This window comes from Petaurus breviceps, unplaced genomic scaffold, assembly GCF_028583685.1.
Source record: "Petaurus breviceps papuanus isolate PSGF00001 unplaced genomic scaffold, PetGlider_PUasm1.0 577, whole genome shotgun sequence".
Taxonomy (NCBI): Eukaryota; Metazoa; Chordata; class Mammalia; order Diprotodontia; family Petauridae; genus Petaurus; species Petaurus breviceps.
The window spans coordinates 54,892-76,862 of record NW_027186389.1 but is presented as its reverse complement, the minus strand read 5'-3'; the positions used below and the strand labels follow the sequence as shown (position 1 = coordinate 76,862).

Genomic DNA, 21,971 nt, shown 5'->3' with positions numbered 1-21,971 from the left:
TTAGACCAGATTTGAACTCAGATTGTCCCGACTCCAGGGCTGGTGCTTTCTATTCACTGCACCACCTAGCCATCCCTGTTTCTGATATTTTGATATATATGGGACCTTTTCTTCTTCACAGTATTGGATTTACTGGGGTCAAAGGGAATGAACAATTTAGTAACTTATCTGGAATAAAACAGATTGTTTTCCAGCACAGTGATACCAATTCTTAACACCACCAAGAGAGTGTTTAGTGTGCTTGATTTCCCCCAAGGATGATCTTCACCTTTGACAATTTGCTGGGTGTGAGGTAAAATTTCAGAGATCAGTTAATTTGCATTTTTAAAAAAAATAGTAGTAGTTTAGAACATCTCTTTTGTTTTAGTGATAAGTTTTCTCCTTCATTCAATTCCTCTGCTCACTTATCAACTGGAGGATGGCCCTGCATTTATGTTTGAGGCAACTCCCTATATAATTTGGAAATTAAATCATCTGATGTTTGAGAATGATGGTTTTCCATAGCTTCTCTTATTTTAATTTCTTCATAAACAGTTTTAAGTTTATCACTGAAATTGTATATTTTAGGGGTGGCCAGGTAGCACAGTGAGTAAGAGCACCAGCCTCAGAGTTGGGATGACCTGGGATCTAATCTGGGCTCAGACACTTAGCACCCACCCAGAAACACCTGGCTGTGTAACCTTGAGCAAGTTACTTAACCCCAATTGCTTATAGGCAGCCAGGTGGCACAGTGAGTAAGAGCACCGGCCCAGAGTTGGGATGACCTGGGATCGAATCCGGGCTCTGATACTTAGCACCACACCCAGAAATAACTGGCCATGTAACCTTGAGCAAGTTACTTAACCCCAATTGTTTAAAAAAAAATTGCATATTTTATCTCACACTGGAGATAGTATCCTCTTTGAAGTTCTCAGTGAAATGACTGGCTTATTAAATGCTATAGTATCAAGCTTTTGAGATGCCTGTTTTTTACTGGACACAGATAATGGAAGAACTGCAGCCTTTTCCTACTCTCATTTGGGCATGGGAGGTAAGAAGGCTTTTGGGCCTAGAGAATATCAAGATGGTAAGCAGACTTGGAAAAAATTAAACTGTGGTTAAGAATATAAGCCTACGTCGCATGCCAGGCACACACGGGGTTTGGATGTGTATTGGATGTTGGCAGTCTTGTTCCTCACACATCAACAAAGCTGTTTGAATTCTGGAGTTGGGAATTGTTTTTTGGAGCTAACTGAAATATTAATTTTGAACTCTGGTATTCTAAGTCCTTGCAACTGTTAAATAACGGGATATTTAAGAGGGTCAAGAATTCTCTCCCACTTTGGATTCAAAGGATCAAAACCCAAATGTGAAGGTAACCCGCAAATGTTAAAGGACAAGACCCAGAGACTCCTGAAGATGCGGATGCCAGAGATTGGGGAACTTAGACACTTAAAGGCGCATTTTAGAGTTGTGACTACTGAAATACATAATTCGGAAGATGATGTTTAGGGGATTGCCAATATTGAGGGTTACAAAACATCGAAAATGTAATAATGAATTTAACTTTCTTTTTTTTTTTTAATCCTATTGCCTGCCACATGTGAAATTTTCCCTTGTGTATTTTCCCCAAGTGTGTAGAAACAGAATTGTGTTTGACTGTCATGAGACCATTAACTATGTATCTTTCCTGTGGATGATATTAATAAAATGCCCAGTGTTTGTACCATGCTTTACATTTTGCAAAAGGTCTTTTCATCCATGGTCTCTTGGAGCCTCACAACAACCCTGTGAGATGTGGGTGCTACTGGGGTTATTAAATCCAATTTACAGATAAGGAAACAGGCTCTGGAAGATTAAATAATTTGCTCATGGCACCCACATTTAGAAAGCATCATAAGAATTCAGGTCTTCCTGAACCCAGTCCAGCTCTCTATGTCACAGAGCACTGCTTCTCTCAGTACAAGTCTTCCCATTATTAGGCTGTGAAACTGGACAGTGACCGTAATACTATCCATGATTCTTCAATAGAGTCCTCAGTCTAGCACAGAGTTCTCTGATGTGGCTCCTGCCTACCTTTCAAATCTCATCTATGTTCCTCATCACACATTCTCTGTCCCAGACCAATTGGCCTGCAGTGTGCTGTCCATGCACAATGTTCTCTGTTCTGAACGCATGCATTTGCACAAGTGGGGTCGCCCCTCTAAAATGCACTCTACCCTCACTCCCTCTTAGAAAATTCTTAGCTTCTTTCAAAGTATGGTCCATCTACCACTTCCTCTAAGAGGTCTTTCCAGATTCCCTCCACTATTAGTTTCCTTTCCATCCTGAAATGAGTTTGTGTATCTTTTGTGTCTCCTTCCTTACCTGCATGTAGAGGCCCTTCCCTAGTAGAAGGTAAGCTCCCTGGGAGGCAGGACCAGCTACTTTTTCTTATAACTCCAGCCTCTAGCATAAAGTTTGGTGCATAAACAGTATGTATTTAACAAATGTTTGTTCAACTGAAAATGCTGTTTCAAAAAGGCAAAGGCTTTCCCACAATAAGCAGAATCATGAAACTACTCTCTGTGATGAATTTTTGGATGGTAAATGAGGGAGTACTGATTAATGGCATTTCACATAACTGTGAATCCTCTCATGCACAGTAAGATTTGTGCTGCATAGATCTTTCCAAATTCACAACTTTCAATTCCCTGTCTCTGTGCCTGGTAAGCTCTCTCTTTTCATTGATCTCTCTCTCGAAGCCCAGCTCTCTGGAAAGCTCAGCTCAAGGACCACATACTGTAGGAGGCCTTTCCTGATCTCTCCAGTGGTTAAGTTTGCTTCCAGCCCCAGAAATTGTACTGTATTTAGTTATCTGTGTACATATTGTTCCTTCCAATAGAGTGTAAGCTCACTGAGGCCAGGGACTGTATCATTTCTGTTTTTGTAGCCCCAGTGTCTAGCATAGTGCCTTGCATAAAGTACGCTAATAAATGTTCATTAAACTGAATTGGATTGAATTCATTACATTTATAATGCTTCTCTCCAGTATGGATTTTCTGATGTCTTATAAGGTCTGTGCTCCAGCTGAAGGCCTTCCCACATTGATTACATTTATAAGGCTTCTCTCCAGTATGAATTTTCTGATGTCTAATCAGTTCTGTGCTCCTGCTGAAGCCCTTCCCACACTGATTACATTCATAGGGTTTCTCTCCAGTATGATTTCTCTGATGTACAGTAAGGGAAGAGCTTCGGGTAAAGGCCTTCCCACATTCATTACATTTAAATGGCTTCTCTCCAGTATGAATATTCTGATGTCTAATAAGGTCTCTACTCCAGCTGAAGGCCTGCCCACAATGACTACATTCATAAGGTTTCTCTCCAGTATGAATTCTCTGATGTACAGAAAGGGAGGAACTCCGGATGAAGGCCTTCCCACATTCATTACATTTATAAGGCTTCTCTCCAGTATGAATTTTTTGATGTCTAATAAGGTCAGTGCTCCGTCTGAAGGCCTTTCCACATTCACTGCATTCATAAGATTTCTCTCCAGTGTGAATTCTCTGATGATAAATAAGAGATGAATGTTGGATGAAAGTTTTGCCACATTCACTACATTCATGAGGTTTCTCTCCAGTATGAATTCTCTGATGTACAGTAAGGTTTGCACTCTGCCTAAAGGCCTTCCCACATTGATTGCATTCATAAGATTTCTCTCCAGTATGAATTCTCTGATGGCAAATAAGGGACGAATGCTCACTAAAAGCCTTGCCACATTCATTACATTTGTGGGGTTTTTCTCCAGTATGAATTCTCTGGTGTACAGTAAGGGATGAGCTCTGAGTGAAGTCCTTCCCACATACATTACATTTATAAGGCTTTTCTCCAGTATGAATTTTCTGATGTCTAATCAGGTCTGTGCTGCGCCTAAAGGCCTTCCCACATTGATTACATTTATAAGGTTTTTCTCCAGTATGAACTCTCTGGTGGTAGGTAAGAGATGAGTGATGGATGAAGGCTGTACCACATTCATTACATTTATGGGGTTTCTCTCCAGTATGAATTTTCTGATGATAAATAAGCTTTGTATTCTGGATAAAGGCCTTCCCACATTCATTACACTTATAAGGCTTTTCTCCAGTGTGAATTCTCTGATGTCTAATAAGATCTGTGCTCCAGCTGAAGGCCTTCCCACACTGATTACACTCATATGCTTTCTCTCCAGTATGAAATCTCTGATGGTAAGTAAGGGATGAGTGATGCATGAAGGAAATGCCACATTCATTACATTTATGGGGTTTCTCACCAGTATGAATTTTCTGATGGTAAATAAGTTTTGTGCTCTGGCTGAAGGCCTTCCCACACTCATTACACTTATAAGGCTTTTCTCCAGTGTGAATCTCCTGGTGTTCAATAAAGTCTGTGCTCCAGCTAATGACTTTCTCACACTGATTATTTTCATAAGCTCTCTCTCCATTAGGCTTTCTATGAAAATGAATAATGTCTGACTGATAACTGAAGCATTTTCCCCATTCATTACAATTAGAAAATGTATTCCCTGAGCTGATTTCTGCATGTTTAACTAGGTTTGAATAGTGCCTGAAGTTCTTTTCATCAGTATTACATTCATGTTGATTTTCTCTGACAGGACCCTTCTGCTGTAGAGAAATGAATGACTCCAGACTGAAGCTTCTCCCAAATTTATGACATTCTTCACTTTGTCCTTCAGGAAGAGTTTTCTGGGAGATAACTTTCAAGTGCTCTGAATGACTTTCCTGATTTCTTGGCTTCATTTCTAACTTGACATCATATTCCCAGCCTTCTCCCAATTTGAAATCCTGGGGGCTGTTGACTTTATGTCTCTCCTGAGATGATTCATCCATAGAAATGGCCACCTTTTGAAAAGACTCACTGGTTTCAGGCCTAGTGTCCCAATCTGAAGGAAATAAAAGTAAATTGCTTTACAGTTTGTCTCACTTTCTCTTTCCTTAATCAAGAGTAATCTCTAAACATGACATTAGCTCACATTTGTAGTTATTTACTTTCCAAAGAACTTTCTTATATATTACAATATTGGATTGTAATGAGACTGGGATCTAAGTAGGGTAGGTATTACCTTATCTGAGGCTCAGTGTAGTTAAGAAGCTGTTAAAAATAAAGTTTTTAGACATCATATTAAGAGAGACAAATTAAGTTCAAGTATCCAAGCTAAAAGTTTTATTTCCCACTGAACTACTAAAAAAGATCAATGATTGATGAGACAGTTAAGCTTTAAGAAATCAACATCAAAGAACAGGAACATTAAGACCAAAGAGAGCCATGTCATAATGTGGAAAGAGAAAATTCTGAAAACTACCAATAACAAGTTTCAATAGAGATGACTGATAAATTTCTAAAAACAGGTTATGAAACATATGGTTTGCAAATAATTGAAAAGAACTGGCACAAACCACACCACATCTAGTTATTTGTCCCTAATGATGGACCTTTTAGCCTGTTACATAAGAATAAAGTATTTATAACATATGCAGAGTATGGCATGACATCTGACAAGACCTTTCATGCTGTTTTGTCAGATTAAGAAAGTAGAAGTGGTTTGGATATAGTAGGCTTATAAACTAACAATATAACAAAATAACAAACCTATAAACTATTTAAGCCACAATGCCCAAAGAATTTTGATTAATGGGTTGATGCCAATTTTGAATGAGGTCTCTACTATCACACGGACTTGGCTGTGTCCTATTTGACAGTTATCAGTGACTTCATAGAAGACATTCTTTTGTTATTTGCAGCTAGCACAAGACAAGGCTGGATATCTAATACACTGGAGAACAACAATAAAAAGATTTCAAAGAGAATTTGAGACAGGTATGGTTCACAGATGTTATGGGAATGGGAATCTAAGATCTTCCCTGCCCCAGGCCCTTTGATAGGGTTAAGTGACTCGGAGAACCTTCCTTGATTTGAAAATATCCTCTGCCCCCTAATAGGCTGAATGTGGTCACATGGAGCCTGTGGCTGGAGGCTTGTTTTTCAGGAATGCCCACACCTTGGCTCTCTGTGATTGGGCAGAGGGTCAAGAGGGCTGTGACATTCTCTGATCCAGGAGAAGGCCATATAAACCCTGATGTGAGGATTTGTTCTGGGGCTCACTTTGAGAAGAGTTGTGTGATTTGACCTGAGCAACGTTGAGCCCCAGGGCTTTGAAAACCCAGGTGTTGGTGCTTCCTTCTTTGGTAACTGACTAGGTATGGATGTAATGGTCAGACAGCTGGAAGCTGTAGCACTAGTCAGAGGTCAGACTTAACCACAGGTATAGTCTCTAAGGCCAACTTCCTATTTGTTAGTCAGGGCTCTCTCTGCTTTTCTGAAATATAATTAGTTGAATGGTTCTGATAATTTACTTTACTTCCACTCCATTCACTATGAATTTTTCACTTTTGATTCTATTCAGTTGTCTGTCAATTGTATTGATCTTTTAAAAACTTTATTAATTATTTTTATTTTTAGTTTTTTCTTTTCTGATTTTCCAAATTTTTATATGTACTGGGGATTTTCTAATTTTCCAGTTGAATAATCAAATTTATTTCATAAGTTTTTAAATGCATTAATACAATATTTTCTTTTAAGGCCTATTTTAGTAGCAAAACATTAATTTATCTATGTATGAACCACTGCTATAATTTCCATTACTGTTACAAAGTCTGTTCTTTGACCCTATCATTTTTAGCATAACATTATTTAGCCTCCACTGAAGTCTGGACCTTTATTCATATCTCCCTATCTGATTATGGTCTTTAGAGGATACATTTTATATTTCTTCCATTCAGCCATTTATTAAAAAATCTTTTATGCTTGAGTGTGATCAGTTTTTGCCATGGTGCCATCCAATGCTGAAAAACAGACAAACTTCTTAAAATTCTCATTCAATAATAATGCACTTCTATTACATCTCAGGTTCCTAATATTTTGTTCAAGTATGTACTTTTAAATCTTTCTATCAGGCTTATCTAAGGCTATTAGATACATTTTAATCACTTAAAATTATTGCCTATTTAAAAGTCTCCTTTAGATACTTAGGGGCTATGATAATTTGGTACACATCATTAAGTATAATAGTTTCCCTTTCTCTTACAACATCATCATTTTGTTTCTTGTTCCCTTGTCCAATATCATTTCATAAATAAATGCACTTTATTCAGGCCTTTTATATTTACAATTGTTTCATGATATGCCCTCCCTTGTCGCAAAGAATAACAGTTAAGCAAAACCAACCCCCAGAGTCTTTCAATCCGACAATACACACAATGCTATATAGCATAAAGTCCTCTATTTGTCTGCCAGGAGGAGGGAGGGTGGTATCATCATTTACTTTCCTGAGACATTTCAATCCCAGGTTGTTACAATAATCCATGCTTGGCCTCTCTCTTCTAATAGGCTATTTCTGCTCTAGACACACCCTTCCCTCTTCCCACTTGTACTTTACCAGCATGCACTTTCTCCTAATGGGGATGTCCTATGCATGGGACGGTAAGCTCTTCCAACTTGGAGCCTTTGTCAATGACGGAGGTAGGAAATCCAGCTGAATCATCTACTAGAAACTGTGGCTATCCCTATCATACACCTAGCTCTTGTCTACACCAGAAGATAATACTGTGTGGGAGAGAATCCTGGTGGAGACACCGTGAACTGAGAGGAGGAATAAGAGCCAAGAACCTCACACTTGGTCTGGCGGGTGCCTCTTGCAGACTCACTATTTTCCTTCTACTTCATGTCATATACCTGGGCTCCTCTTTTCTGGCTGTTTTCTATCCCTCTGGAGAGCACTCCACTTGCTTCTTTGTCTTTTTTTGGTTGACAACAATACTTATATAACCTTGTTCCATCTCAAGTCCAAAACTGTTTCAAATTAAGCTACAAATGTCTTCTCGAGTGAAGTTGAAATGCACCAGCTGGACACTTGGGGCTTTCTGCATTCATTGGTCCTAATGTTTCGTGCAGAAATGTTAAGTCTCCCCAAAGCAGCTGTGGCATATTGAGAGCACCTCACCTTCAAGATACACTATTTTTTAGATATACTTTCCCTAGGGTACTTAAAAAGGGCAAGGTCTCCCACTGCACCTGGGGTCATCTCCAGTTGTCCTGATCTATGTCTGCTGGACTCAGATGACCGTGGAGGAGAGTGAAGTTGATGACTTTGTACAGTTCTGCCTCACTTAAATCCAATTCACCTGCAAGTCAAGATATCACCCTCCTAATGTCATTGGTCCTCTTTGAGAAGGAAAGACAAACAACAATCTTTTTGAATACCCAATGCCTGGGCTTGGCTCTCTTGGTTTCTTGGGAAAACACTTAAAGAAGGTGGGGCTCACAAAATATAATACTCTACCATCACCAGACACCATCTATCTCTTTCAAGCTCAGTAGACTTATTTACTTTCCTTTCTTTTTTTTGTTCTATCACTGAATTTGCATAAAAATGTCCTTCTTCAGAAGCTATCTATAGTTAGATAAAACATGCTCTAAATCACTACTGATCAGAGAAATGTAAATTAAAATAACTCCGAGGTACTACCTCACACCTATCAGAGTGGCTAATATGACAAAAAAGGAAAATGTTTGATGTTGGAGATGATGCAGGAAAACTGGAACACTAATGCACTGTTGGTGGAGTTGTAGACTGATCCAACCATTCTGTAGAGCAATTTGGAACTATGCCCAAAGGGCTATAAAACTATGCATACCCTTTAATCCAGCAACCACTGCCAGATTTTATGATCCCAAAGAGATCATAAAAAAGGGGAAAGGACCCACATGTACAAAGATATTTATAGCAGCTCTTTTTGTGGCAGCCAAGAATTAGAAATCAAAGGGATGGTCATCAACTGGGGAATGGCTAAACAAGCTATGGTATATGACTGAATATTACTGTGCTATATGAAATAAAGAGCAGGATGATTTCAGAAAAACCTGGACTTAAATGAACTGATGCAAAGTGAACAAAACCTGGAGAACAATTTACATATTAACAGCAATACTGTTTGATGAAGAACTGTGAATGACTTAGCTATTCTCAGCAATACAATGATCCAAGACAATCTCAAAGGACTAATGATGAAACATACTGTCTTCAGAGAAAGAATTGATATTGATTGAATACGGATTGTAGCATGCTATTTTTCACTTTCTTTTTTTTGTCTTTTATCTAAATCTTGTTATACAAAACGACTAAAATGGAAATGTTTTACATAATTGCACATTTATAACCTCTATCTGATTGCTTAGCATCTCAGGGAAGGAGGGGAAGAAGGGAAGAACAGAATTTGGAACTCAAAACTTTAAATAAAAGTCCCTGTCCAACTCTGCCTGTAAGCAAGAAAAAGAATGCTTTGAACTCACTGATTCTTTTTGATGTCCTTCTTACTACCAAGATGAGAGAGGAGGGTTTCACCATTTATTTCCCTCATACTTAGATTGGTCATCCCAATAGTCCCCAAGTTTGGCTCTCCCTCTGCCCCTCAGTGATTATGCTCATGTTTGGAGGAGGCTATCCTGCTTTTCAAGGCATCATTTGGTTTCTGGTAGACCATGTCCCAAACTTACTTTTCATTTATTGCTGTTGATTATAAATAATCCTGAGTGATTTATACTTGGTATGTGAGAGCTCTCCTAGCCACTAGGAGACATTCTATCCCAGAAGTTATTCTCAGTTATTCTATTTCTTAGCAGGTGCCTCTTTGCAAGTATCTTGTGGAGTCCACTGATGTCTGCCCTATAGTTCAAACACTTTAGGGTGAATTTTATCACTTAGCCCTTTTTTATGCGGCTTTTCTGGAAGAAAAATGTTTTGTAGATTGGACAGGACAATGTGAGTTCCAAGCACTTCTTGTTCCATGGGAAATCAGGAACTGCCTTGGGGCCTCTTGGTTCCAAGGCTGCTTTGTACTCCTTAGAGATAAGGATGTGCTGAGGGCCACAGTCCAGTTGCCAGCTCACAAGGACGTCTCCCATGAGACCACATGCTTGATGAGCAGCAGCTGATGTGACTGGTTTGGCCCCCCCTCCATTGGTTCATACCCCCATGCACGAGGAGATCATGCTTGAATCATGCTCACTTTAAAGGTATATAAGGAGCCGGCTTTTCCCCTCCCTGGCACCCCGCCATCTTAGAAAAAACTACAAGTCATTTCTCTCCCTCGTCTTTGGTCTCTTCAATCCCTCCTGAGAACACAAGCTAAGGCTGGCCCTTAGGTTAGTAAAGTTAGCGGCCGCTTACAGTAGATAGTCTGTCTTCAAGGTCAGCCATCTTGATTTGTTCTCAGTCGTTCTTCCAATCTTGCTGTCTTTTGACTTGGTTCTCACTTGTCATCCACTACTAGAACCTTTTTTCATTTTCTTTCTCAGACTATCGTCTATATTAGTAAAATTCGCAACAGCTTTCATTAAGCTCCCTAAACCATCCTTCAATTCCTTTAGTAGCTTTTTTCAGCCATTCCAGGGGTTCTTATAACCAGTTGTTTGGTTTTCTCTGGGGTTTTAGCTATTCCTTCTACAGAATCAGTCTCTTCTGAAGCTCTCCTCACACTATGTTATCTTACAGTAATTCTTTTTTTTTTTTTTTTGCCTTTTGGAAGGCAATTGGGGTTAAGTAACTTGCCCAAGGTCACATGGCTAGTTTTTTTGTGTGGGTGCTAAGTGTCTGAGGCCGAAACCTAACTCAGGTCCTCCTGACTCTGGGGCCGGCAGTTTACTCACTGTGCCACCTAGCCACCCCTCTCATAGTAATTCTTTTTTTTTTTAAATTAATTTGTTTGTTTCCTTTTAGTTTACAGGATTCAATTCCACAATTCCTTGAGTTTCGAAACACATTTTGTTCCCCTTCCTCCCCTCCCCCCCATGGTGGCATATAATCAAGTAAAGGATCTGTAAATACTTTCACATTATATATTAGTCAGGTTATAAAGACGGATTGTATCAGATGGAATGAAAAATGGTAAAGAGGACATAAAACCAAACAAGAAAAGGAAAAAGATCAGGTATTTTGCTTCCATCTGGATATAAACTCAGTTCTTTCTAGTTCTTTCTCTGGATGCACATATTTCTCTCCCTCTCGAGTCTTTTGGGATTGACTTATATCACTGCATTGCTGAGAAGAGTCCAGTCTATCAAAGTTGGTCATCACACATACGTTGTGTCTGTAACTGTGTACAAATTTCTCCTGGTTCTACTCTTCTCACTCAGCATCAGTTTGTATAAGCCTCTCCAGGTAAATATCTCATAGTAATTCTTAACTTTATTAGTTACAAGTGCTTTGTTTGCTTTGTACACTCAGTTCTCAATTGTTTTCCCTGTGACAATTTTTTTATAATGATGTTTTTTTTTTCATGTTTTAGTTGGTTTTTAATGGTATGTGGTGGGTTTCTTGCTGTTTTTTTTTATTTTTTTTAATTTCTTTTTAATTTTTAATTTTTAAGCAATCGGGGTTAAGTAACTTGCTCAAGGTTACATGGCCAGTTATTTCTGGGTGTGGTGCTGAGTGTCTGAGCCCGGGATTCGATCTCCAGGTTGTCCCAACACTGGAGCCGGTGCTCTTACTTGCTGTGCTACCTGGCTGCCCCTATTTTTTTATTTTTATAAAGCAATCGGGGTTAAGTAACTTGCTCAAGGTTACACAGCCAGTTATTTCTGGGTGTGGTGCTGAGTATCGGAGCCCAGACTTGATCTCCAGGTCATCCTGACACTAGAGCCAGTGCTCTTACTTGCTGAGCCACCTGGCCGCCCCGTTTCTTACAGTTTTTGTCATAAGGAAGGAGATCAGGGCCTTAGATGTGATCTCCTGCTCAAGTAACATTACTGAAAATCTCATGATTTGTTTGTTCTTTGTATTATTTTCTATCTTGCTTCCCTGTTTATTTAAATTCTTCCTACTTGGTTCCTGAACAACTGTCTTATGAATCCAAACTCAACAGAATGAAACAGTCAAAACCAAACAAAAACCTAAACAAAAAACACTGACAGCCTATATACCAACTCAAGTGCCCGAAGTGAAAATGAATGATACAAGGATTGCTTTTATCTAGACTTTGTCTACTTTTTAGGAAAACAAAACTGAATTATCTTTCTGTTGCCTAAGGATAATAATTAATAATGATAATATTATTTAGACTGGATTCCCTTGGAAAATGAGCTGTTTCTTCCTGCCAACTTGCAAGATTTTTCTCTTTAACTTGCAAGTTAGTGCTGATAATGATAACAATAAATATTAACAATAAGACATTAACATTAATATTATACTTCTTGGGGGCGGCCAGGTGGCTCAGAGAGTAAGAACCCAGTGTTGGGATGACCTGGGGATCGAATCCGGGCTCAGATACTTAGCACCACACCCAGAAATAACTGGCCATGTAACCTTGAGCAAGTTACTTAACCCCAATTGCTTAAAAAAAATTATACTTCTTGACATTTTATATGCCTAGAAAATATAGTTTTAAGATGCACATGTCTGGGGGAGGCCAGGTAGCACAGTAAGAGCACCGGCTCCAGTGTTGAGAAGACCTGGAGATCGAATCCCGGGCTCAGACACTTAGCATCCACCCAGAAACACCTGGCCGTGTAGCCTTGAGCAAGTTACTTAACCCCAATTGCTTAGGGGCGGCCAGGTGGCTCAGTGAGTAAAAGCACCGGCTCCAGTGTCGGGATGATCTGGATCAAATCCAGGCTCAGATACTCAGCACCACACCCAGAAATAATAACTGGCCGTGTAACCTTGAGCAAGTTACTTAACCCCGATTGCTAAAAAAAAAAAAAAGATACACATGTCCGAATGATGGTTTGAACTACAGTAATGGTGGTGAGCTCCTAGCCAGGAATGGTAATAAGAGAAGGTAAGAATATATTTGCCTAATGTCTTACAAATCTAATAAAAAGGAATTTAGAATGAAAATGGGAGGAAAAGAAAACTGCTCATGGACACCCACCAATTTAGATAGCATAAAGAACAGCTATGATATAGAAAAAGCAGTTGTGACATATAGACATTCACAAGAGATAAAATCCAAGAAAAACAAGCTTAATAAAACCCAAATCAGATGCTTCCACATAAATGTAAAATATACGTAATAGGGACAATGAACCAGAGAGCGAGCCCAAGGAGGCAAACCTGACTTCTTCAGAATCACTAAGACGTAACAAGATGAGATCCATGACCAGAGATGATGGCTCTGAAATGGTGTAACTTATTTGAAAAAACAAATATAAAAAACCTGAGAAATAAAAGATGGGGTTGGAGTGTTAATTAAGATATACAAGCAAAAAACTCAAGAATTGTAAGAGGAGAGTATGGTAGAGTGTATTCAGGTGAAGATCAATGAAGCAATATTGTCATGAGCATACTACAGAATGAATAGACTTGGGACAGGAAGAAGAAATAAATTATCAGAAAAGAGATGCCCAAGACTTGTGTAAAGTCCTAATCTGGAATTAACTGGGGGCTTCATTTGCCTGGCTGTCTAGGGGAGTGCTCCATCACATGCAGAACAGCAAAGAGTTGAGTGACTTGTTTTAATGATAAGTACACCCTATCAAAGGGAATTCTCTTCTGTATTTGATTCACATCATGTGGAAGAAGAGACTGTTGGGGTGGCAATAATGAGACTCTGGGGGTTTGTGAAATGACCGTTCCATATTTGAGGTTGTGATTGTGAAAGACAGAAAATCCAGCAGTAGTCTGATATGCCTCTTAGCTTTGGACAGAATTTCAAGCATGAAAGGATACTTTCTTAGAGTAGTTTAGAGTTCAAGAAGATGGATGTGCACAGAGGATGGAAACAAGGTCAAGGAATGGAAGACAACCCTCACAATATGTCATCATCTTGTCATTTCAGGACTAAAGTTTGATTAGCTAAGGTTGGTAAGAAAAGGGAAGAAATGGTTTAGTTGTATCAGAGACAAGAGAATAACCATCTTCCCTGCCAAGGACCAGTATCTTTGGATTGGAAAAAAAAAAAGAATAAATATGGCCCACTGGGAATTGATACCCAGGATAAGAGATGAGATAATGAGAGAAATACGTGCCCTTAATGACTTGGTCCAGATGAACTACCTATTTGGGTATTAAAAGCTGTAGACACAAGTTGGTATCAATAATTCTCCAAAAGTTATTTTTTTAAATGTTCACATCAATTATTTTAGAATACAGGCTGCCCCTCAGTGAGCTTTCCCTTTCTAAGTAAGAGGAGAAAGCATTTAAACAATGCTTGACAATCTTTGGAAAATCATGAATTAATGGAGAAATACTGCAGGACTGGAGAACAAATACCCCCTCCCCCCTTTTTTCAAGGAAGAGATTAGAGTCTAAAAATTATAGGTTGACCTTAATTTTGGCAAAATTCTAGGAGAGATCATTAAAAGGACAGATAATAATTAACACCTAAAAAGGAAGAATGTTAAGAAAGTGTTGGGGGACAGCTAAGTGGTACAGTGAATAGAGTACCGGCTCTGGAGTCAGGAGGACCTGAGTTCAAATCTGACCTCAGACACAACACAAAAACTAGCCATGTGACTTTGGGCAAGTCACTTAACCCCAATTGCCCTCCAAAAGCAAAAAAACAAACAAACAAACAACCAAAAAAGAAAATGTTGGCCACAATGTGGTCTCTGCCAATAAATTCTATCAAACTATCCATACCTCCTTTTTTGACAAAGTTACTAGACTGGCACATCAGGGGAATGCTTGATAGTTTATCTAGATGTTAGCAAAGAATGTGAGAAAGAGTTTTATGCTATTTTTGGAGAAAAGATGGAAATACAGGCTGGACAACTTGATGGATGTGGAACTAGTTGAATGAAGAGACACACAGGCTATTTGTAAAATGGATCAGTGTTAACTTGTGAAGTCTCCAAGGATCAGGATTTGTCTGGGTATCATTTAACATTTTTATCAAGGTCTCAGATAAAATCACAGATGGGTTGCTTACCAAATTTGTCAGTGACACAAATGGAGAGGTTAGCATGGGAAGTCAGATTCCAAAATCAGAGGATAAAAATTAGTAGGGATAAATGTAAAGAATTTGTTAAAGTCTCACATTGATTACATTCTGATAGTTTCTCTGAAGTATGAAGACTCCAGCAACAAACTAGGAATAAATGCTGACTGGAAACTTATCCATGTTCTTTAATTTACAAAGTTTTGGTCAACTATTAAATTCTCTGATGTACATCACAAGTTTGTGCTCTGGTTGATTACATTCCCATATTCATTATAAGACTTCATCAGCAATGTGAATTTTCTGATGTCTAATAAGTTCTGTACTCCAGCTGAAGGTTTTCCCACATCGAATACACACATAACACTTCTCACCAATATGAACTTTCTGATGTTTAATACGATCTATGCTACACCTGAAGGCTTTCCCACACTGGCTACATTCATTTGGTTTCTCTCCTGTATGAATTCTTGGATGCACAGTAAGGGAAGAGCTACGAGTGAAGGCCTTCCCACATTTATAAGGCTTCTCTCCCGTATGAATTACCTGATGTCTAATAAGGTCTTGATTCCAACTGAAGGCTTGAGCACAGTGATGACATTCATAGGGTTTTTCGCCGGTATGAATCCTCCTATGTACGGTAAGGCATGAACTCTGGCTGAAGGCCTTCCCACATTCACCGCATTTATAAGGTTTTTCTCCAGTGTGAATCTTCGGACGTCTAATGAGGTCTGTACTCCGGCTGAAGGCCTTCCCACACTGATTACATTCGTAAGATTTCTCCCCATTGTGAATTCTCTGATGGTAAGTAAGGGATGAGTAATGTATAAATGCTTTGCCACATTCACTACACTTATGGGGTTTTTCACCAGTATGAATTTTCTGATGATAAATAAGCTTTGCATTTTGGCTAAAGGCTTTCCCACATTCATTACATTCATAAGGTTTCTCTCCAGCATGACTCCTCTGATGGTAATGAAGCTTTGTCTTCTGGCTAAAGCACCTGCCACATTCATTACACTTAAAAGGCTTCTCTCCAGTATGAAGTTTTTGATGGTAATTCAGTGATGAGTGATGTGTAAAGGCTCTGCCACATTCATTGCATTCATAAGGCTTCTCCCCAGTATGACTTCTTTGATGGGCAATGACTTTTGTGCTCTGGCTGAAGGCCTTCCTACATTCATTACATTTATAAGGCTTCTCTCCAGTGTGAATTTTCTGATGTCTGTTGAGATCTGTGCTCCAGCTAAAGGTCTTCCCACATTCACTACATCCATAAAATTTTTCTCTGGTATGGTTTTTATGATACTGAGCAAGGTTTGACTGATTATTCACAGATTTATCATCGTGATACTTAGAACATCTCTTCCCTGAGGCAATTTCCATACCTTTAATTAGGTCTGAATATTTTCTGAAGTACACTCCACTTGTATCACATTCACAGTAACTCTGTCCTAAAGGAACTCTCTGCTGAAGAGACTGCACTGATCCCTCTCTCCCAAATATTTGATGTTCGTGGCCTCTCCCTTTGATGGGAGTTTTGTTGGATGTATTTACTAATTGTCTAGAAGCAATCCTTTGGTTCCCCTGCTTCTTCTCTAATTTGAAGTGCCAGAGACTGTAGCTGGTGAGTCTCTCCTGGGATGATTCTTCCATAGACATGCCCAGCTTTGGAGGAGACTCTTTGGCTTCAGGCCTAGTCTCCCAATCTGAAGGAAATAAAAAATATAAATATATCTTCTTCCCTCTTGTGGGACCAAGAACACTGATTCACATCTAGCCTCAATTTCTGTCTCCTCAAGTAGAATCTTCCAACTTGAAAGGGAAGAATTAGCAATAGTAAAACACCATTCCCTCATATTCACAAGGTGATTTACTTTACAAAGAGATTTCACTCAAATTGTGACTTTGGATCCTCAGCACATGCTGGTGGTTCAGGGAGCATGAAAGCATGATTCCATTTTACGGATGAGGAAACTGAGTTGGAGAATAGGTAAGCAACACAACTCAAGTCACACTGTTGGGGAAGGCTGAGCTAAGACCATAACTCAGATCTTGTGACTGTTGATCCAGCACTCTTTCCATGAGACAACGCACGTCACAGAGAGGGAAGTAAAGCCCAAGAAGCACCTCTTTCATCTGAGTGAATTCAAGCATCCAGGCCCCAAGTAACGAAATCCTAAGGGACTAAAAGGACACCAAAGCATGACGAGAGGAAAGCCCTCAGGAATCAGGGCATACAAGCGAGGTACCAGAAGATGGATTCTCTGTTTTACAGATGACCCAAGGCCAGGTAAGGGAACTAACACGCTGGACAAGAGGAGATCAGCCACCAAGACTACCCCCAAAACATGTCCTGCTTATTCCTGAGGAAGTGAACGTGAACAGCAACACCCATCCTACAGACGGGGTTGAAGAATCCTGTGCTTGTATGTCCCAGCGGCTCCCGACTGACCTGGAGTTAGAACACAGATGCCACTGACATCTCAAGCCTTTCCCTGTCTGTGTCTAATCAGTCTTTTTAGCCTCATTACACTTTCCTCCTCCTTCCACCCTTGGGCCCTCCACGGTCCGGCCAAACAACTGCTTCTTTGCTGTTTCCTGAGTTTCTTCATCTCCCAGCGTGGAATGGTCTCCAGCCTCCATTTCGACCTCTTGGAAGCCTCCATTCCCTACAGGCTTTTCTTTCCTCAGGGGTCATATGCTATAAAAGGCCATTTCTGACTGTTCCACCCAGTGGTTAGGACTGTCCCCCTTCATCCCATTAGTCTGTGTTTACTTGTCAGTAGTTCCCATCCACCACCCACTTCCAGGGAGAATGTGAGGAGATCCTTGAAGGCCAGGTGAGCGCTTGCCAAATGCTTAGAGCATGGATGAATGCATCAAGGGAATAAATCTGACAATTTTCATTAAAATCTTATTATGTCAAAGTGTGATTCTAGTTGAAGGAGCTCTCAAAGAGGCCAAAGATACAGAGCACACACTTGGAGAGGCCCTGGTCCTCACTCGCTCTGGCCAAGGCCAGACCAGACTGACCACCTCCTGAACACAGTGCCCAGCACCACTTCTGAAGGCCCTGACACCCTCCTTGACAGGATTAAACTTGGATAATGGGCACAGTCGAGGATCTGAATGAATGAATGGCTGAAAACTCAGGGGACAGGGAATCCAGAAAAGAGAAGAAAGAACACCTCCCAACACCTGAGAGGCAGCAGATGGAATAAAGACAGCAGGCCCCTACTTGTGGTGTGCCCTCTGACTGACAAACTCGGCCTTCTTTTGCCCTAATAATAAAAATACCAAGAATGCCGCCAATAGGCGCTGCCCTCCAGGGAGCTCAGAGGCTTAGCTAGTGGCTGACCTGACTCTCCGCTGCTGGGCTGGCTGCTCCCACTCTATAAATGAGGCAAACTGTTGTCCCAGTCAGCAAGGGCCAGAGATGGGTGTGAGCTCCTCCCACGAAGGTGTGTACGATGGGGCAGGCACACCTACCCCAAAGTTGGAGACGAGACACAGAAAACATTAACTCCCACCTCCAGGCCTTCACCTTCCTTTAGCTCTGTATGGATCTTGTCTGGTGGTTGCATGTTCTCTCTCTCTGTTCTACTGTGAGCTCCCTGGGGGCAGTCTGAGGATCTGAGCCTAAACAGTCTACCCAAGGTCACCCGGGGAGTCAGAAGTGACATTGATGCTGATGATGATAAAGGCAGAATTTTGCTAAGCATTTTACAAATATTATCTCCTTTGATCCTCACAGCTCTGGGAAGGTGATGCTATTATTGTGCTCACTTTACAGATGAGGAAACCAAGGCCCACAGAGGTTAAGTGACTTGCCCAGGGCCAGCTGTAGGTGTCTGAGGTAGGGTTTGGATTCAGGTCTTCCTGATTCCAGGCCCAGTGCTCTCCCCATGGTACCACTAGCTGCACCATGACAGAAGCCCTGTCCAAGTCAAGTCTGGTACTCTCGTATGGACAGTGAGCTCCCTCTTTACAAAGAGTATGCACACCCCTGGGGTGCCTGGGGGTGAGGCAGGCTTGAGATTAACAAGTTTCAGCTCCATGACAAAACTCCAACCAGAACTGTCCAGACTCTCGAGCTGCCCCTCAAAGGGCTGAATGTGACCCTCTCCAAACGCTGGCTGCTCATTACTGTCCACCAGAGAACTTCCTCGGATGAAGCCCCTCACAGGCCGTCCCGCCTGCCCACACACTCCTTCCAGTCATAAGCCTTCTTCCCAGAGGGTGGGGCGGTCGGTGCCTGTCCCTCCTCCTGTCAGTGCCCCCACCTGCCCTCACGTCAGGCCCCTGGCACCTCTCTGGCCTGGCCACAGACTCCTCCGCTCCCTGCCAGGTTTCCCCGTGCTGCCTCCTACACAAGGTTTGCTGATTTCTCTTGTTCTCACTTCTCTGTGCACATCTATCTTCCCACCATACACGAGCTCTGGTCTTGGTACCTTCCTCACACAAACATGTGGCCATGTTTATTGGATGGAGGAGCTCTGGGATGATATCATTAGTGAGACAGCAACAATCCCAGCCCCTCCCTTGGGAGCCTCAGGGGTGGGTCTTGCCAAGTACACACAAGGAAGCAGGTTAAGAAAGGCCAAAGGATGAACCCAAGGATGCGACTCATTTAAATACTCATCCAAATCACTAACATCGCCCCTCAGCCACAGGCCCCAAAGGTCCTTGAGGCCTTCCTTTGGAACCCTCCTCCACAGGGACTGGGGGGTCCCGACACCCCCAGCTCCGCTCCATCATCACTGCCCTCAGAGGCGTCTGATGCCCAGGCACACCTGGACCCACATTCGTCCACCACCAGATGCAAGACGTCCATCCCCATGCATGACAGCAATAACGAATCAGTGTTTCCATCACATTGCAAAGTGCTTTACACATATTATCTCACTGTATTCTCACAACTACCTTGGAAGGGAGGAGCTATTATTTCCATTTTACAGATAAGGAAACTGAGGCAGGCAGTGGTGAAGGGGGTCACACAGCTAGTAAGGGCCTGAGGCTGGACTCAAACCCAGGCCTTCCCAACTCCCACTACACCACCTTTCTGCCTTTCCTGCCTGGAGAGTGCTTTCCTCATTGAAATCCTAGGAGGTAGGGAATGAATTCATCACTCCCACTTTACAGATGAAGGAGCTAAGGCTGAGAGGGGTTAGGTGATGGGCCCACAGTCATGCCACACACAACCCCAAATCCAACCATCTTTCCCTCACACTCCCTGACTCTCATCCCCCATGATAGCAGGGAGATGGCTTCAGACGCCCCCCAGAAATGCCTGGATGGGGCAGTGGCCCCCAGAGAGAGCAGAGAAAGGGAAGGACCCTTCCCAGGAGGAGGGGGGTGGGAGGACCAGACTTCAGGCTCCTGAACCCCTTTCCAACTATCCAACAGAGGATGAACCTTCCTGAGACATCACTGGGTCATGATTCTTCTCTGACAAGTGGCCAGGAGTCTCAGGACTGACCCCACTAGGCTCCATAGTCAGGCTGCTTTCTTACTGGGAAGGCTTTGCCCTCCCTTCTCAACAGCTCAAAGTCCAGCAGGGCTGTAGTCTGGCCAGGGGGTGGGCTACTCTCTCTACATTTCCCTGGCTGTGGGGGCCCCCATGAGCCTCCCTCTACTCCCCAAGCACTGGAACACTGGGCTCCTCATTTAGACATGATCACATGTGTGGGGTGGGGGGTGTCACCAGGCCCTGCCATTTCAATGGCTTGTCTCATGTCTAACCAGGGAACAACAAATGCTTCCTCTTCCCCTCTAACCCTTGTAGTGTCTAGTGAAGAATCAAACAGCTGGGTAAGGAATGATGGGGGGAGGCCTGTGGGTGGGTGGGTGAAGAAGGGGAAGGGAGGAGGAGGAGGAGGTGGAAGAGGAAGAGAAGCTTTTCCCCATGTAGCCTCCTCTGATAAGGAGCCCAAGACAGAGAGGTCAGGAAAGAGGTCTGCTGAGAACAAGGTGCTATTCTACCGCAGAGATTACTCTGGACCAGCAAGGCTAGTGCGGACAAGAGCTCCAGGCCCAACATGTTTGAGGGCCTTTCTTGCAATAGTCTCTCTGAAGGATCTGCTTTTAGCTCACTCACCTGGACAGGAACCTCGTGGGCCTTCTCTCCTCAGCATCCCTGGCGCTGCCCCTTCTTCCAGCTGGGAGATCACATCTGGTTTGGGAACTGGAAACCCTGCTCATGGAAAATGGGAAAGTGCTGAGGAGAGACAGGCATATCCCAAGTCTCTTCAGGACAGGCGGCCACACTTTGTGGAAGGCCCCAGAGCAAAGTCCCATGGATGGCTGCAGGATGCTCTCGTGGGGCCTTCCAGAGGCCAGGGGAGGAGAGATGGTCACTGGGTGTATTTGGAATCAGAAACTAAATCAGGTCATCGCTCCATCTCCTTAATGGGAAAATGAGAACATTTCACATTGTCGAGTGAATACCTGAACTGGGACTTGGGGTGGGGGGTGACAGAGGACAGGGAAAGAGGAACTTAGGAGCAGGGCATCCCAACGAAGCTGCAGAGAAGAGGGAGAAGGGCCCTGACCCTCGGACACAAAGGGCTTGGGCATCCCTGGGCTCTACACACTAAGCAGGAATGCTTAGCAACGGAAAGACCCTGCAGCATTCAGCAGGTGGGAAGTAAGCCACTCCCACCCCCCGCCCCCCAGCCCGAGAGATGGGGGCTGCAGCCAAGCATTCTCACCCAGGGACAGCAGGTTCCTGTAGTTCTCCAGCATGACCTCCTTGTACAGCTCCCTCTGAGAAGGGTCCAGCTGCCCCCATTCCTCCTGGGTGAAGTCCACGGCCACATCTTTGAAGGTCACTGACTCCTGCAACACCAGAGGCATCTGCTCACCCAAGGGCAGCCCACGTGTGGCACAGACAGCCAGGAAGGGTGTGTGGACAGGGTCTGAGTGCACCAGCTCCTCAAGCCTCTCTTGGGCCTGGGCACTGACTTGTGACATAGATACATTGAATCCCATCTCCTAGCATGTGAGGACTCCCAAGTACCA

The 21,971-nt window shown here is 42.3% G+C and overlaps 1 protein-coding gene across 4 annotated transcripts in view; it reads right to left on the bottom strand.

Annotated features, from left to right (window-relative positions):
• Positions 1 to 935: 935 nt before the first annotated feature.
• Positions 936 to 21,971, bottom strand: part of LOC138173309 (zinc finger protein 721-like) — a 38,414-nt gene continuing 17,378 nt past the window's right edge. For 3 of the 4 annotated variants that reach the window (XM_069103283.1, XM_069103285.1, XM_069103284.1), the window contains 3 exons: positions 21,662 to 21,788; positions 21,049 to 21,144; positions 936 to 4,897 (listed from right to left, as the gene is read on the bottom strand). In XM_069103283.1, coding sequence (XP_068959384.1) covers positions 2,829 to 4,897; positions 21,049 to 21,144; positions 21,662 to 21,788 — 2,292 coding nt within the window. In that variant the 3' untranslated portion in view covers positions 936 to 2,828. Of the gene's footprint in view, positions 4,898 to 15,494; positions 16,203 to 21,048; positions 21,145 to 21,661; positions 21,789 to 21,971 lie in introns of all 4 variants that reach the window. The other variant, XM_069103286.1, reaches the window with a different exon arrangement.